The 16,734-nt window shown below is 35.9% G+C and overlaps 3 protein-coding genes across 5 annotated transcripts; 1 reads left to right on the forward strand and 2 right to left on the reverse strand.

Annotated features, from left to right (window-relative positions):
- Positions 1-239: 239 nt before the first annotated feature.
- LOC124411844 (diacylglycerol kinase epsilon) lies at positions 240-4,777 on the reverse strand. Its single transcript, XM_046891322.1, has 10 exons — positions 4,254-4,777; positions 3,998-4,169; positions 3,738-3,868; positions 3,518-3,665; positions 2,721-2,938; positions 2,470-2,615; positions 2,210-2,378; positions 1,914-2,094; positions 1,502-1,638; positions 240-1,410 (listed from the first exon to the last, which is right to left on the reverse strand). Exons 1-10 carry the CDS (start codon positions 4,416-4,418, stop codon positions 1,291-1,293), a joined length of 1,587 nt encoding a protein of 528 aa, XP_046747278.1. The 5' UTR covers positions 4,419-4,777; the 3' UTR covers positions 240-1,290.
- A 608-nt stretch (positions 4,778-5,385) lies between these two features.
- On the reverse strand, positions 5,386-14,058 carry LOC124411842 (DNA topoisomerase 2-binding protein 1). Of its 3 annotated transcripts, none has more exons than XM_046891316.1 (26): positions 13,683-14,058; positions 13,351-13,462; positions 13,060-13,199; positions 12,669-12,804; positions 11,966-12,073; positions 11,671-11,874; positions 10,961-11,177; positions 10,729-10,860; positions 10,443-10,519; positions 10,182-10,351; positions 9,950-10,091; positions 9,727-9,856; positions 9,418-9,612; positions 9,101-9,285; positions 8,865-9,031; positions 8,481-8,689; positions 8,035-8,174; positions 7,602-7,829; positions 7,459-7,527; positions 7,207-7,373; positions 6,999-7,120; positions 6,716-6,786; positions 6,500-6,619; positions 6,210-6,410; positions 5,859-6,088; positions 5,386-5,735 (listed from the first exon to the last, which is right to left on the reverse strand). In XM_046891316.1, exons 2-26 carry the CDS (start codon positions 13,459-13,461, stop codon positions 5,513-5,515), a joined length of 3,894 nt encoding a protein of 1,297 aa, XP_046747272.1. In that variant the 5' UTR covers position 13,462; positions 13,683-14,058; the 3' UTR covers positions 5,386-5,512. The 3 variants fall into 3 exon arrangements, with proteins under 3 accessions (XP_046747272.1, XP_046747271.1, XP_046747270.1); XM_046891315.1 differs by having other exon boundaries at positions 12,669-12,801; positions 13,351-13,486; XM_046891314.1 differs by having other exon boundaries at positions 13,351-13,486.
- Positions 14,059-14,624: 566 nt separating this feature from the next.
- LOC124411431 lies at positions 14,625-16,108 on the forward strand. Its single transcript, XM_046890529.1, has one exon. It carries the CDS (start codon positions 14,837-14,839, stop codon positions 16,106-16,108), a length of 1,272 nt encoding a protein of 423 aa, XP_046746485.1. The 5' UTR covers positions 14,625-14,836.
- The last annotated feature ends 626 nt before the right edge of the window (positions 16,109-16,734 follow it).

Raw genomic sequence — 16,734 nt, forward strand, 5'->3', positions numbered from 1 at the left:
GATTATGAAAAGTGCTTTGACGTTGATGATATTGTAATAAACTAGGGGATTAACTACATTATATATGATAAAATCATATTTATTCAGCGAAAATATTTTTTTGTACCTAGTATATCGTACTTTATTACCTGTACAACAACAGGTTGCAATCAACATTTTCCCGCTTAGGTGACATGAAATTATATCACATTTCATATATTATATGTATATTTCAAACTTATAGTTAACATTTTCAAAATGTTTTACATAAAAATTCAAGATTCAATGCAATTTTTATACCGTCAAGATGGTGTCCAGTAATACTAAATTTTTACATCAACATAATCAAAAGAATCATAAAAATTCGAGGTACTAAACATATGAAAGAATTTAAGTAACCATTTTTCAGTCCTGCTCAAAAATGGCCTTTGATTTGTATTGAGAAATTTCAAATACAACCTTGCATTACTTATTATTAGCAATCAGATCAGCCCTTCTTACGGAATAATAAATACCCACTTAATTTTTGGGACAATACTTAGTAATTAACCAATGGTACACTCCATTGTGAAGGAATGACGAAAGTAATAAAAGGTTATAATTAATGATTTTAATGAGATTGCCCCGAAGAAAAAGTAAAAATAAGAATTAAAAATATCCAAATTACTTTTACAGAGATTCTGCAGTCTTGTCTTCTGAAATTTTGGCTATCTTAGGAACGTTTGAGATAAGAAGACACGATGCAGATATCGTTAAACAGAATCAATTCCAAGCCCGGATAAATCCTTAATTACTATAATAAATATTTTAAAATAGGTACATCAATTGTTCACAATATTTGTCTGGCTGTTACTTAACATAAAAAAAATTAAGCTGTCAAGCACCACATAGTTATTCAGTTGTTTTAACAAATATCTACGAAATCACGAAATTGAAAGAAATCCGAGTAGGACACAAATTGTGTGACATTGTGGTGTTGACTGACTCATAGAGGTCACCGGGACACTCTAGTTTAAGCATAAGCATAAGCGTAATCCTAAATATACGCATGAATATTTTCAGACATATTTCGATAAATGCCCAATGGGCGAGAATTAATTGAGTAGTTTTTTAATAGCAGGCAAAAGGAAGCGACGCTTTAAAAAAATAACTATTGTATGTACGCGATGTGTTCGATAACGTGACTAGAGTTTTCTTTCGGATCAAAAATAAGAATGGTTCTACAGAATCTGCTTATGTTCGTTGAAACCGTTTGTTAACACACAATTCTGAATACGTCAATTGCACAAGCATTGATGCAGGAGATGTCAATTAGTTGTAGTTACTTTTCAACATCGATGCCTGATCGCAGTATGAAATGTTAAATTCACAAGGATGCTGATACCAAGGTTCTCCATCGATTTGCACTGCGCATGAACCGAGCAATTTTATCTGAAATGTAAGTAGCATCACATCAACATATCTACGAAAATTGTATTTGATATGCTATTCTAAATTTCATTATCTACCACGGCGTACTGACCTTGATATTTGATGCCTGCCCAAGATGATGAGGCTGAGACAGACCCACTTGCAGTTGGGCCATGTGAAATGAAGAATATATCGCAACAACTTCTAACTTTCCGTCATTTATGCTTTGCTTTTGAACCCCATCGGCCCCTGTAGGTATTTAATCGTAAGAGAATTAGTGTGAGAAAGCACATTTATGAATTAAAAGAAATGGCATTGCCAATAGAAAGCTGAGAAATGTATAAAAATTTTTTACTCATAAAGTCTAAACCACAGCTCATCTTTATAGAATAGAAAAGTGGACAGTATTGAAACTAGGATGTGTACTCATATGGTTTGAAATGAAAATGTAAGGAGATAGATAGATTGACAAACTGTGATTTCTAATGACCGATGATGAATGGTAATTGTGATTAGTGTAGTACCTTGAGGAAGCATGTTCCAGAGATCAACACCGGCACCCCAAGAAGGTATGTTAAGAACGACAATACTTTCAATTGATGGCAGTTCTACTTTGTTTCCATCCAAATAAAGTTCTATTTTTTTGTCCAAATCTCTGCATTCTCTCTCGACAACTTGCTGTGTCCCAAAGCCCAGATAGAGAAGCTATATAACAACACAATTTATAATAGCTTAAAATTCGTAAGCCATTCTAGACCTGGAATTACCGACACCTAGAAAAATTTCTACATAAAGAAAAGAGATCATAGAAATTTCTCACCTTATTGAATATTCTGTGACTGAATAAATAGAAACAGCTTTCTCTGGCGCGATGAAAACTCAATGTGACCTGTGCGTCTACGCCAATACTTATATAGTTGTACATAAAAGAATCTTTGCTCGAACCCCTGAATCCAAGGCCTCTGAATGGTTTTACTGATACTTGCCATCTAAAAATATTAAAAAATGAAATATAGATGAATGATTAAATAATTAATCTTGTACATGTATTTTTTGTTCTCTAAAGAAAAAAAAACTTACCTATCAAGATCCACCTTCTGGGCGGCTTGTATCTGCTGCAAGGTGGCTGCTGGGTCTAGATCCGAATTATGCTCTTTTCCCCATCCGAGAACACGAGACAAGTCATTACCTGTTCCCAGAGGTAGTATCGCCACAGATGGAATCGGCTATGAAGACCAAAGTAATGAAAATTTGGGTCAATTTGACAAAAAAAATAATTGTCTGTGGATGAGTAAGTGTATACTATTCTTATTTTAGTATCATTTTCCAACCTTTAGTTGTAATTTATGAATTGTGTTGAGAAGCCAGGCCACAGTCCCATCACCACCAGCGACAAGGATGTTGCATGAAACATCTCCGAGTAAACGGCACCATTCAAGCGCTGCGACAGGATCTCGTTCAGCAAGGTCAACAACTTGAGCTGGGTTTACGAGCCTTCGAAATAGTGACAATATTGCAGCCCCATCGTTATTACCCGACTTCCTATTGGCTAAAAGAATAATGAGTTCTTACGATTGGCTGTGTTTAGATTTCACATTAAGGATTTATAAAACGTACGGTTCAGTCAAAGAGCTGTAAAGACAGAAATATGATATAACGAAGGTTGAAAGTGCAACTGATGTTATCCAAGTTCAATTTGATTTAATATGCATCACTTTCAATGATTTCAGTAAACATGTTCTATTGATCAACTGATAAATCAAATAGAAAATACGAATTTGTTGATTTATAGAAAGTTCATTTAGAATGTTTCAAACGTTGCGATTTTTTCACTGTAGAAACTATTTAATACTGGGATCTTTTCAAAGTCATCAATAATTACGCGATTGTAGCGGAAGTGATTGTTTTCTTTTAAATTTTTTCAATTCTAAGGGAATGTTGTTTCAACTAAACTCAACTCGTTGAACTTCGGTTGCACTTTCAAACCTACATTATATGAGATTTTTTTCTTTATAGCTCTTTGACTCGACTATTGGTCATTTGGTAGATACTCAAGAACTTTTTCTGCTCTGCCTGAATTAAGGTAAGTGCAAAATACAGTATCCAGCACACGTGTAATTTAACTGACCAACGATAATTATAGGATTCCAGTTTGGCCACAGTGGAGGTATTATTTTACGGAGTTGAAGGCGACGGCGCATCTTGCTGCGGGTGTTGACTACTTCCAAGCTTCCCGGCGGCACTATCATCAGCTTGAATTTCCCAAAGTCACATACCTAGAGCGTAAATTCTTAGTTAAATATCGCGCCGGTATAATGAACTCGATAATCTTATTGCTTCAAACTTACTTCTGGTAAATTAGATTTACAGAGATCATGAACGCATCGTTGACACCAGCAACACCACCAATCCGATAGCCCTGGTTCCATTTCACATTCTTCATCACAAAAATCGCACATCGCAGTTACTGGCAAGTTACCTGTTATACAAAAGTTCTCTCATAACTACAAGCGATAAACACCACTTCCTGCAGAATACTATTGTCTGTTTAAAAAATCGTTGCGAGTTTTTTCCATCATGGATACAAACCAATAACAAAGTTACTCACCTTTGACCCAATGGTGTTTCATTGGCTGGTCGCTAGCTAGCGTTATGTCTTTACACTTCAGCTGTTTATCCGCCAGTTTGAAACAGCCTCGATCGGCACAGACTCCACACGAGTCGCAATAAAGGCCATCGACGTTGATGAGCAGTGATTCGCATATGCTGCAAAAATGGGCCTAAAAAAAGGATATGAGTTTTGAATAAGAGTGCAAAAGATTTGTGTGGCTTTGGATATAACTGTGATCAAAGTTTTAAATTACCCTGGATATTCTCTTTATTGGTTTCCACGAATGTGATTTAGTCGCATCTCTGATGTGGATGTGCGGCTCAGCCATCAAGTATCTGACAATGTTTATCGTCAGAACAAAAACAATCATTGTCGATACCGTAGGTAGAATAACGTCGGCCAATTCTCCTTCCCACATCCTGCCTCACTTGTGAATATCCTAGTCATCCAATATCGCAATGTTCTTTTATATTCAAACTTCCCTCACTGTTGCGCATGAGCAAGAACTACGTGATATTCTTGCAATGGATGAGACCTAGTGATATCTGACAGGAATGTTTATGGATGGATACTGAAAGATGGAAAATATTCAGATTGCGAGATGCTGTCGATGCTTTATTCATAGATTCGGACACGAAGAGCAGAAGTAACTTAGATAGAGGAGAAATAAATATTAGTGATACTAGCTGTATTCAAAATATAGAATAGATACTGTTTTGGCATCTTATTGCTGTCTTTGAACTTCAGCGATAAAAGTAGATACAAAAGATCGATTTTTTAAATTAAATCAAACGCGGGTTACAAAACAAAATTTAACGTTTTTACGAATGAAACGATCATTTCTTCAAGATGCCTTGATGAAAATATCGTAATTTATAATGCATGGCATGACAATCAATTTGCATGTTTGAATTTTAAATAATTACAGAGTAAACAAATGTCGAGAAACCTAACCTGAGACGCAGCGATCGGTAAGAAATTATGAAAACTGCGGCATTATTTCACCTCTTTAAACTTCCTCTTGAGTCATAATACGATTGATATAAATTTCTTTCGGATTGAATAACTTATGATTACAGTCATACACATGCGCGTGCGGCTGCTGCCCTGAAGCAAAGCAAAATCATCTGTCAAACTCGTGTTGGATTATTGCTGTTCTTCTCTAGTTCTTCATCACGCCATGGCGAATTGAATTGTTTACGCGGGTAATACTCAAATCTCCGAGTTTATAAATCCGTACGCTATTTTCCAAATGAATTCAATTTCCGTCAAATGAGAAAGAAAATTTTTAAAAACCAAGTATCGACGTCACTACGAAAAGACCACCAATTTTTTCCAAATCTTTTAATACACGGATTATTCCGGCACTCAACATCGTTAAAATAATAATTTTGTACAGTATTTCAAACAAGATAGAGTAACACATCATTTGTGAGGAATTAACAGGAACAACTTATATAATTACTTCGTATTTGTATTAAATTATTATCACTATTTTTTACAAAAAGTTATTTATTTTGGCAAGAGAGAAAGATATTTTCTGAATTCAGGTAATACACAGTCTTTTGGATTGAGCTGTCTTTCCGTTGTCAAATGATCGCTGAGGTATTGGGGTAAAAAACAAAGTATTCCCTTGCTTGCCATCATTGCCCAGTCTACTGGCTGGTCGATCTGCTTAACTTGTATGAAACAGTGAGTTATTTTCTTCGACTTAGGACTCGTGTTGTAAGGCGGTCTGAAATCAAAAGCATAAATACATAGTGATTATTACTGTTTTTCTGCTGAGTGTTTAAACTAAAATTGTCAATTATGATTCTCAGATGAATAATATAAATATGCTTAAAACCGTCAACTCTACCTGGCTTCGACAACTGTTCCGCCACCAGCACAAATTAGTCTTTGAAACTGCTGGCATTTCTCCTTTGGACCTATGAGCAGAGCCACCATATTACGAAAAGCACCACCTGGATTTGCTGTCAATTTTAGCCTCCATCTGTGAGCAGCAGCTGCCATTTGTCTCTCAGTGTCGGTAGCAGGGTTTGGAATAATATTTTTACTCTTAGGATTACCCCACTCGTATTTTTCCTCCTTTGAACAAAAACACCGTAGAAGTAGATACATCGATGGATTAAATTTTTATTGAATAATTGGCACGTAAATTTTGTGATTTGTGTAAATTAGTAACGGTGATTTTTCACAGCAAACTTACATCGAGAAACGTTCCTGCTTCTTCAGAATCTCTTAAGTAGTAACAGTGGAGTACCCATTTCCCGGCAGCTATACTTGCAAGGAGTTTTTCATTCCGTGCAAGCTTCATACACAGAAGATGAGTCGCTGACGGATCATAGTTTGGTTCCTTTGAAAAATCACCACCTAATTCTACTATTACTTTTTCGTAATCACCTCGATCCTGTTGTCAAATAATTTTTCGTCAATTTTTTTCTTGCCAATTAATATCCTTCAAGATGTATGCAAGAACCTTCTAACTGTTTATCTGACCTTTATTCCAGAGAGCATGAATTTGGGTTTACTCTGGATTTCCTTGCCAGTGTCTGTCAGGACCGTCGTTTCTGGCGCACTTTCTACATCTTCATATTCGACGTCCTCAGGTATGGTGGACTACATGTTGAAAGGTATTTTATTTGATAAAATAGTCCGGTTAGCAGAATTTCAATAAAACTATGAAATTGAAATCTGTATGTGCAGTTAGCTTACCTTTCGACGTAACACTGTATGGACTGGATCCTCCCAACCAACAGTATCAGGCTGTGAGTCTTTAACAGGGCCTGAAAGAATTTATCGATAACAGATTTCTTTATCAACACGATAATAAAGAAGATTAGTATTTCGGTTCCTTTCTTACATCGATTGATTTTTTTACACAACTCCAGAGATTGGATTGAAAATATTTGTGTAAAAAACAATTCTCTAACATATTTTTATCGGCGAAAAGACTATCGCTAATCAAAATCAATTAGTGGTAATACTTCAAACCTACACTTTGTTATATGATCGACAGGTTCAGAATCGTATATAGGTTGTTTTGCAGAATCGGAAGAAGAGGAGGGTCGAGACTCTGGGGTCGAGGCTTGTAGAACTTGATCAAGTTCAGCAAGTTGTCTGTAAAAAATAGTATTTTTTTCAACTGATAGTTAGATATGAAACAATTTTAATGACTATCTTAGTATCAGTGAAAGATTACTTACAAATTTATTTGATCTGTTTTTGTAGGAGTATTCTCGTCATCGTATGACAATACTTTTTTTATTGGTGTATTAGTGGGCAGCGGTGATCCGCTTGCATCTTTCCCCTCGACTGGGTTTGGAATATCCTCTGATACAGTCGCAGCTTCATCATTGTCTGCTGCAGGATTCTATTCATTTGAAAATCACCAAAAAATATTAAAGAAATAAATCCTGCTGTGTACACATACTTACGTGCACAAGCGTATAACTTACTTGAACTTCCTTACGGACGAATGGTTTTTTCAATTCCACCATTAATTGTCTTTTCAGTTCCGAAAGTGGCTGTTGGAAAAAGAGGTACATTTTTTTTATTGTGAACTATAACTTCAATTGTTGATTTCTAAGAAGTAACTTACGGTACTAGGTGCTCGACGTTTCAACGGTGGTTCCTGCACAAACATATCAGGCAAGTCATCTGCCCACTTCAACCACCTTTTCCTCGTTTCTGGAGATGGATTTGGTTTGAAACACTGTCCATATGGTGTATCTGGGGTGGATACGTGAAATGGGGATGGTGGAGTTTTATAATCGCCAATGCTGAGCCTCTTGTTTATAGGTGTCATCTCAGAAGACGAACAGGAACTCTACAGATATGAGTCAGAATTAAACAAAAATCAGTAAAAATTAGATGAGCAACGAAAATTATGTTCAAATGAAAAGAAATTTTCAACAAATTTATTCAGCAATTAATTCACATTTTTAGATATTTTAATCAGAAGTATTGCAACATTCTACGGCATTGTAAAAAAACTTGGAGAGATGTTTAAATTGTAACTAAAATGAACTTACCTGAAGAGATGGTAAATTCCGTTTCGGAGTTATAATTTGTCTAATATTTGCATTTGAAGGCGGTCCCATTTCACCAATAACTGGATCTATCTTGTTTTGATTTGGGGTTCCAGTTTTGGGCTCTTCGGTTCTGTCATCAGCTGTAAATTTTTGGATCAAGAAGTGTGGGAACATAATTATCGTATTTTATACATGATGTTGAAGTTAGTATCGTTTGAAACGCAATGAAACATCAGAGAAAAGTTCGTTATTGTTAAATTTTTGTATGACTTTCAAAAAGTTGGCTTTTCGAGTTATAAATATGTTTTGTTTATTGTGATTAAATACTAAATCTCAGTCAATCCTAAAAATGTGAAGTACCAATGTTTCTTAAACATGCATCGTTACAATAACGTTACTAGCGTCAAACTCATTTTTATAATTATCTAAACATTATCTGTAAGCACCTATGGTTGTTTCACCAACAAGGTACGGGCGTTCATCTACCCGGCGCTCTTGAGCCAGACAAGCTAAAAGCCAATCGGCAGTTACAGCCGGAAGTTTCCACTTAACTGCTGCGTTGTATTTACTTCCTTCCGGCGTGGGACAGACCAGATGTGTACATCCATATGTGTTTCTGTTCAAGTAAGTTTTACGAGCAAATGTATCTTGATACCTGAAAATCAATGAATACTCTAAAAATCTGTAGGTAATTGATAATCTTCAAGAAAATCAGTACACGATTGTGCCAAGTTTCATGAAGTCATTGTATTCCATACAAAGTTTTCTTGTCAGAATCTGGAAAATTCATGCAATGCAACAAATATTACTTATTATTTACGTTATGTTACCTCGCACCAAGGGCCTCAGCTACGTTTGACAGAAATGTTCTCTCCTTTCCCGTGTATGAGCTCATTGCAATGACACAGTTTGTCAATGGTGTAGCGTCTTTACTCAAAGAGATGGGTTTGTAATAATACTTGATCTCAACTACTGTCTCCAAGTCTATACAATCTTCCTAGAAACAAAATCAGACTAATTATCTCTGTAGGGAAACATAGTGATCCTTGGTCATTTTTATACTCACGATGAATAAGTCTGTAACTATTTCATTTACTGTATGCTTCAGCGGAGCGCCGAATAATGGTACCACACCGTAATCAGGGATACCTTTGTAGGAATTTGGAACTATTTTTCCTCCCAATGTGGTTATGCTAGACGATAGCTCAGTTTCTTCTTGATCTTCAAATCCAGTTAAAATAAAAGTTAAACCTGTTGAAGTCAATGATTGTGTTATCTGAACAGTTATTTGATACACTAAATTTTTTGTACATACACATCCAAAATTCTTGTTACTTATAACACAATAAGAACTGCTAAATGCATTCAAAGACTGAACTTTACCCTCCAGAATCCGGACATTAGTTTCAGATGGTTGTGTTATGGGTATTGTGGAGTCATCGCTTAATCCTGAAACGCGGCGTTCGTCTGTATGACAACTACCGTTGGTGACAGTTTTCGCGTCACTGTGTCTATCGTTTTCTAGTGTCGACTCATTCGGTGACTGTAAAAGTTCTTTGAGCGATTTGTTGGCTACACCTGTGAATATTAAAAAATGTATAGCCAGTGAATACTGTGCTGCGTGTCAAGTTGCATCATGTCATAAATTTTGTCATTCGTAGTTATGAAAATTTCTCAAGGTTTCGTACTTACTAGGTGCATTTGACCTGAGATATTCTTGAATAAGATCAGGTTCTTCGGTTACTTTAACTGGATTCATTTCCTTGTCAATATTGAACACTGGTACTGGTGGTCTCTTGGGTTTTTGGAGTAATTGTAAATTCTAATGACAGAAAATACCGTAGTTATAACGATGAAAGAATAATACGATCGTGTAGGATAGAAATTAAATACAATCGTGTACGAAATTTCAAACCTTTTTGCTAAGCGGAGAAGGTGGTTCCACTTTTTTCTCATCAGACACGCCTTCGCTTAGCTCATACTTGAAGTCTTCTTCTGCAGCAGTGCTTTTTATTTTCATACTTTCTTCCAACCAGTCTATTGTTAAAAAATGCGGACTGTAAAGGAAACGCGCATTAAATGTTATGTCTTTTATGTGTTGATCAGATTTACTCAATTATTGATGTGTTATTTGAATTCACGTCTACCTCAGTCCCATTGATTTCATTGATTTTATTTCAGGCAATGCTTTGCCTGGATCTCCAACAATAACATGAGTCACAGCATCCGATATGTCGTCTAATCGCGTTGCACTTCCTACATTTAATATGCGGTTCAACTTTTCTCTGTGATCCATTGGAAATCCGGTCAAGTAGATCTGCGAATACATAAATTTGTACGAGACGTATATGTCAAATAGTCGAGTGGTTCACTGAGAGTCTCGTTCTTTACACGGTCTGGTGACTTACATTGCAACCATCTAAAAATGACCCTGCCATTTTTGCCTGGTGAATATTAAGCCTGGCCAGCACTTCCACATAAGCAGCTGAAACGTAATTATATAGAAAGCGATAATTAACAAATATTCAAACTGGAAATTTGTGTATCAATGATTCAGTCAATCCTCAAAATATGTTTACATATTTTATTGACCGTCAAATCTCGTCATGTGAAGTTAGAGTAATTTGAAAATCATTATATCAATTTTATCTACAAATTTTTTCTACACTAAACTACAAATTAAAAGAAGAAAACCTCTGTTTTCCAGCGGTGATCGTTCTTGAATGGTACTGGACATTGTTGTCATCATAGTTTCATTGACAAAACCATTTTGATTTGAATCTGCTGTTATGGTACTTATAGTGGAAAAGTTTAATGATGCGTTAACTGCAAAAGAAATGATATTTTATTACCATTTTATTAATTAATATCTTAAATACTGGCAAGAATATTGTAAATCTCATTTCACCATAGAATTTAAACAGACCATTAGATTTCTCAGGTGTTGAACATTTTTTTGTAGTTTTGACTAAGTAGTCTGAGAACGGCAGGGCATAACCGTGCTTTACACTGTGATGAACCCATTGCGGTGTAACGCAGGCGATGTTATTCTGTAATGCATACTTAAGCTTTTCACTGAGCATTGAATCTTCTGGCGCTACAACGATCTTTACTTTGGCGCCATCCAAAGCTCCCATAAATATCTGAAAATTGATACGGTACTCTGTTATTATTGAATTTAAGTTACAGGCAATGCAGGATTCCCAGTAACAATGTTACAGAGAAAAAGTAAAATAAGTAATAAGTTTTACAGAAAATAGTTTATAAAAGTAAACAGTAATTGAGGCTAGCACTACTATTACTACATTTCTGAGCTACAAACTATACATACTAATTTAAAAAGTACAGTTTCCCTAGTTCACTTGCCTTTTCAGTATCTGATCGAAAACGGGGAATATCTACACTCGGTACGTCATTTTTCTATGAATCTGATTCACCAGTACTTAGCGCTTTCAAAATCAAGATTCGGTAACTTTTTTCAATGAATAGTTTTCAAAAAAGTAAATAAAGTAAACTTTTCGAGAATAAAGTAGACAATAGTAAGTGACGGGGAGAAAAGTAAATCATAGTTGAAAAAGCCTACTACTAAAAGCTCAGGGCAATGCGAAACATCACACAGTAGATGTTAATACTTACACCACCATTATCAGTGATCAATTGTTTAATCTCCTTTTTTCGTTTTGATAAATTGGTTGAGGTAACAACGAGATTCATGAAGACAGGACACTTGTAATCATCAAATCTACTGCTAGTAGCTCGTACATTTTCCACAAGACTTGCTTCCCATACTGCTGTTACCCAATTTTCGGTCATAATTGGTATTTTTTGTTCAACAGCTTTCTAGAAAAGTTTAGACAATATCGAAAATTGCTACAATTCGTGTTTGTCAAAGTCGTTATAGATGGTTTCAGCCGTACATAAATATACAGACCTCGTACTTCTCAGACATGACGAAATTTGCAATCAAATGTGTGACACTGTTTCGCAACTGTCGCGAATAAACACCCCCCATGTATTCTACCTTCCTTCCTACATTTTCCTGGGAACAAAAAAATCAGACTCAGAATAACCCACGGTCAAATTACCTTTTGTCAACTGTCAGAACATATACATTTAACCCCTTCCCATACTTTAACGAGTCTGAAGTGTGATGAAGATTTTGGCCCAAACGTGAATATCATAATTATAGCTCGTAGACTGAAAATCGGGCCAAACTTATACATCACGAGTCAGTCTTGCGGAGTTATTTTGGAACAAATAACTTTATCACAGGTATTTACATTTCGGCTAGTATTGCAACTGTTTTCAAGCCTCAGCGCTTGGGCCAGGATTTCGTCGAGATAAGTGGCACGTAAAGGGGTTAAATGTATTGATTTGGTTGGGAGCACACAGGGCACATTCTTGGCGCAAAAATTGATCCGATTTTCTATAAAACACAAAACGAACAATAAAACTCAGACAATAATTCTCACTGAAGGCAATAGAATAACGAACACTTACAATCTTTGAATTATCGCAATATACCAATTGCTATTTCATCTGAACAGGATAGTCTCACACAAACATTACATTTGTTTGCATATCAACTTGCAATTACCACTGCAACTCGAAAGTAATTCGTAGACAATACATACTTTTGCCTCTGAAGTGAGACCAGACACACTGACCACCAGGCCTCTCATTGCCGTTGTGAATACCGGGCTGGTTCCTTCGGGAATTGGTTCCCCGGTCATGAAACAGCTGAGTAAACATCGTGGCCCAACTATTCTGCTAAAAAACAATAAACCATCAGTTGTTACTAACAAATAAAGTAACTTTTCAACTGAGTGACACTAAACTTTGAAATTTACGTGCTAGTTTATTGTGATAAGAGAAATGAGTTTGTTCGCGGGAAATATTGTAAGATAAAAAAAAGGGAAATCTGTGAGAAATTGATAACATGAAGCTTCAATTTTTCGATTTGAAATATAAATGCTATAAATACTATGAATGTTGCTACAATTAACAGCTGTATTAAATTCTTACGAGCATTTAAATTTTCTTAAATATGTAAACGTTGGCCCTTCAAATTCTTCCAATACAAACACATCTTTCTTTCCTGGTGTTAAGTTGTCGCATAAATTTTCTTTTATCCATTTTGGTGATAATTCGTGTTCGTCACAGCTCTAGAAAATGCAAGTGTGAGATAAATGTTTGCACCATTTGTAGAAAATTAATTCTTCAGGATCACAGATTTCATTGAATTGCAGGTGATTCATAGTTGAATGTTCACAAAAATCATTGAAGTTTGTAGTATGGTTAGACGGATATACTTACGTTAAATGCGTGCCACATGTCGCTTGAGCAATCATTCTCATCTTTCTGATCTCTCGTTATGACAAAATATATATTCAAATCGGAATCCACCTGACTTCCTTCGCTGGTCATTCTGTTTTTCATAAATACAGATGAATTGAAATTTAATGAGAAATTTATCTAAATTAAATTTCTGCTCTAAACCGGCATAAAATTAAATCTGCCATTGGCAATAATTACTTTATACTGAACATAGGTTGTTAATGATAAAATACGTAATGAAATACCTTATTGCAGAAAGTGAAATTGCATGTACAAAATGATTTACAGTAGGTTTGAAAAAGAATTCTTACCTTTAAAATTTTAGGTCCGAGTACTGATAACAGTCATAAATTGTTATTGACAAGTTACTTATACTGGTGTCCTTGATATATTGACAATATCACAGTTCTCGAGTAATAAACTTATGACAACTCGAATTAAAAATGGTTTTGCCTTCGTAATTTTGAACGTAGAAAAGGCTGCGGAATAGGTTATACTTCTAAACCACGGTGATTCTCAAACTCCAGGTAAAAATATGATAAATAACAATTACTGCGATGTAGAGCGATGGCTAAATCATAACAGATAAACATCAATATTCTTGATCTGCCGTTACGTCAAGTCTTTCATAATGAAATTAGCTCTGCTAACCCTGACAGTGAATAATTATAAAACTGGTACAAAGTTACAAACAGATACTACAAATTGCCATAACGCGTATACAGGATTTCCCGCGTTCCGCAGTTTCACGATATTTCACGATGTTGTGCGACAGTTTGTCAGAATATTATAAAACAACAAAGTAACGAAACTGCCACAGAGGCAGCAGCGTTGGCAGAGTATTTAGAGTGCGTTCCGAAATTAGCTGTAAGAGCTGAAACCTTTTTAGAACAGAGACGGAGCTAATCACACACTTGGTAGTGCAAAAAAGATAAAAGATTTCTGACAGCAGCCAAGACTGAGAGCTAATTTCGGAACGCATGGGAAAAGCATTCTAGGAAAACCATATTTCCGGAACGCTGCCGGTAATGTAGCGATCCGGTAGCTTTGTTATTGGTAAAAGTCGTTTAACATGCAATCCCCAGAAAATCTCGATAAGTCTATGGAAAATACACAATTTCTTCGCGTCGTGAAAGAAATAGGGGAAATCCCATCGCTCCTACCACACTCTGAAAAAGTGCTGGTTTTAAGAGAGAAGCGAAGAGTCTTGCCAATCATTGCCAGCGTCTTCGCTTATTCCACGTCGGCACGCTTGGTTCTTACCGTGGTACCGGTAAACGATATTTTCTGTGATATACGAAGGTGATATAACGAAAAAACTGTTTTACAGTAGTTATTGTTCTTTTTACATTGTGGCATTGTTTATTCGAATGAGAAAAAAATTAGTGAACGTACTCGAGACAGCACCAGTATTGAAGTAATAGTGTGATTACAGCCATCAAGCCACTGGCAAAGACAACGGAATATGGCTTTTGCATACGATTATTCGAAAGATCCTCTGAATTTTGATGTTCTGGGTATGGAGGTCCCTTTAATGATAACCAAGGAACCACGATATTTTACGATAACAACCGACAGCTACATATCGTTGTGCTCTCGGGTCTACGCTGCACTATGCGCTGAAGACGATGAATTTGCTGACAACGTCCCGGAATCAGTGTTTCAATATTATGCAGTGATTCTTCTATGGTTACGGTTTGCAGACCTTCAGCCTAGTTCGATGAGGTCATCACAGTTCCTGAAAGAAATTTATAAGCTGCCATGTGAAGAATTGCATGTACCCCTGCCATTGCTAATATATCTGAAGGGAATCGGTAATTTTTGTGACATTGACCAATGCGAGAGACAGTTTATGTTACCAGAGTTACCGACCCATGAATGCATCGGTGGAGTCAAATACACGTATGGAAAAATCAGTGCCAAAACACATCACTATTATGAGGCTTTTCCAGCCCCTGGAATTGCGGCTCTGCGCATACAGGCTGACATTCAGTACACAAAATATATTTGCAATGCAAATTTATTTTGGGATTTACCTGACGATCTTCGTCCTGATGTATTAGATTCTCGTATAAAATCTGCTGCGCCGACTAGAAACCTTTTGGGTTGGGCTCCTGCACAAGAATTGACTTCTGCACAATTGGAATTATGTCAATTGCTAGATATGAAGGAATTTCTAAGCAACAAGGTCTCGACTTTAAGCTCATGTACCAGTGAGTTGTTGAGAACAATTTCCAAGTACCTTTGCTCTTACAAAAATCAAACTGGTGGATACATACACTCTAAGGAGGTGAATGGGAAGCATATTTGTACGATGTGCACAAAGTTAAATACTCTTTCCTTGAATGGCTCACTGGTTCAGGGAACATTTGTTGAAAAACGTGATAAGTGTGTCAAGTTTGACAGATCTGCCATGTATTGCGATGGAAGTATATCCTTGCACTCCCAGTTTCTGCTGAATATTTCGTTGATTAAAGGTGCAATAATTTCGGGATATCGGATGATTAAGGAATCAACTGGCGATAGACATTGTTGGTCCTGCTATGATTTTGATGAGTACACAAATGTTCCCGAAACTTGGATTCGTTCTCGAAACATGGTCTATGCGTTTGGCTCCGTTGGAAAATTTCAGGAGATAAAATATACCACCGCATGTGTCTCAAAGAGAATTTTACAAAATGCATGCATCCTAAACTCCATGATCAAACGTAAAAGTCTATGGAGCATTTACGTTTAAAGGAGGAAAAACAACTGAATATATCTGTGACATACTTATATATTTTATGCTTATTATTAAATGTGATTTTCTATTGTTTCTACTCACACAAATGTTTTAATTCATATTTCATGAGTTTTTTTGTAATATTTTTCATATGTGCATTCATTTAGTTATTTCTATTTTTGTTATGTAACATAAAGTTTAAAGTAGGAATTAGACTTTCATTGAAATTTTCAAGGCACGTACAAGTTGACATCTGAAGAAAAAAAGTCTTTTAAAAGAAAAATCACATGCCAGTTGATTCTGTATCGCTTAAGTATCTGATTTCCAAAAGACAGCTGTCCAGGTAAACTTGATGCAGTTCAGAGCGAGTGAATTTGTGCGTACGTTGTCAATTGTTCATTATTTCCTTATATCTCTTATATGGCATTTTCATTTCTGTCATTATAAATTGACTACTGGAAAAAGCAAGTCAAAAAATCATACTGAGGACAATGAAATGGGGATACCACATGTTTGTGTTTGTTTGTAAAGGCAGAAAATTTTTATTTGACAGAAAATAATTAATAAATACTCTGACCATACCAAAAATGGCAACAATAAACCAGAACCACTTTGCCCACCTTCTAAATCCAAGATGTTCA

This window comes from Diprion similis, chromosome 10 (genome assembly GCF_021155765.1).
Source record: "Diprion similis isolate iyDipSimi1 chromosome 10, iyDipSimi1.1, whole genome shotgun sequence".
Taxonomy (NCBI): domain Eukaryota; kingdom Metazoa; phylum Arthropoda; class Insecta; order Hymenoptera; family Diprionidae; genus Diprion; species Diprion similis.

Excerpts from the sequence above, each read along its gene's own strand:
- LOC124411844 (XM_046891322.1), bottom strand. The coding sequence starts at position 4,418 with ATGTGGGAAGGAGAATTGGCCGACGTTATTCTACCTACGGTATCGACA. Across the intron at positions 4,170-4,253 it reads CAATAAAGAGAATATCCAGG|GCCCATTTTTGCAGCATATG; the intron begins GTAATTTAAAAC and ends TCCTTTTTTTAG. Across the intron at positions 3,666-3,737 it reads GTAAATCTAATTTACCAGAA|GTATGTGACTTTGGGAAATT; the intron begins GTAAGTTTGAAG and ends TTTACGCTCTAG.
- LOC124411431 (XM_046890529.1), top strand. The coding sequence starts at position 14,837 with ATGGCTTTTGCATACGATTATTCGAAAGATCCTCTGAATTTTGATGTT.
- LOC124411842 (XM_046891314.1), bottom strand. The coding sequence starts at position 13,473 with ATGAAAAACAGAATGACCAGCGAAGGAAGTCAGGTGGATTCCGATTTG. Across the intron at positions 13,200-13,350 it reads ACATGTGGCACGCATTTAAC|AGCTGTGACGAACACGAATT; the intron begins GTAAGTATATCC and ends TGCATTTTCTAG. Across the intron at positions 11,178-11,670 it reads TGATCACTGATAATGGTGGT|ATATTTATGGGAGCTTTGGA; the intron begins GTAAGTATTAAC and ends ATCAATTTTCAG.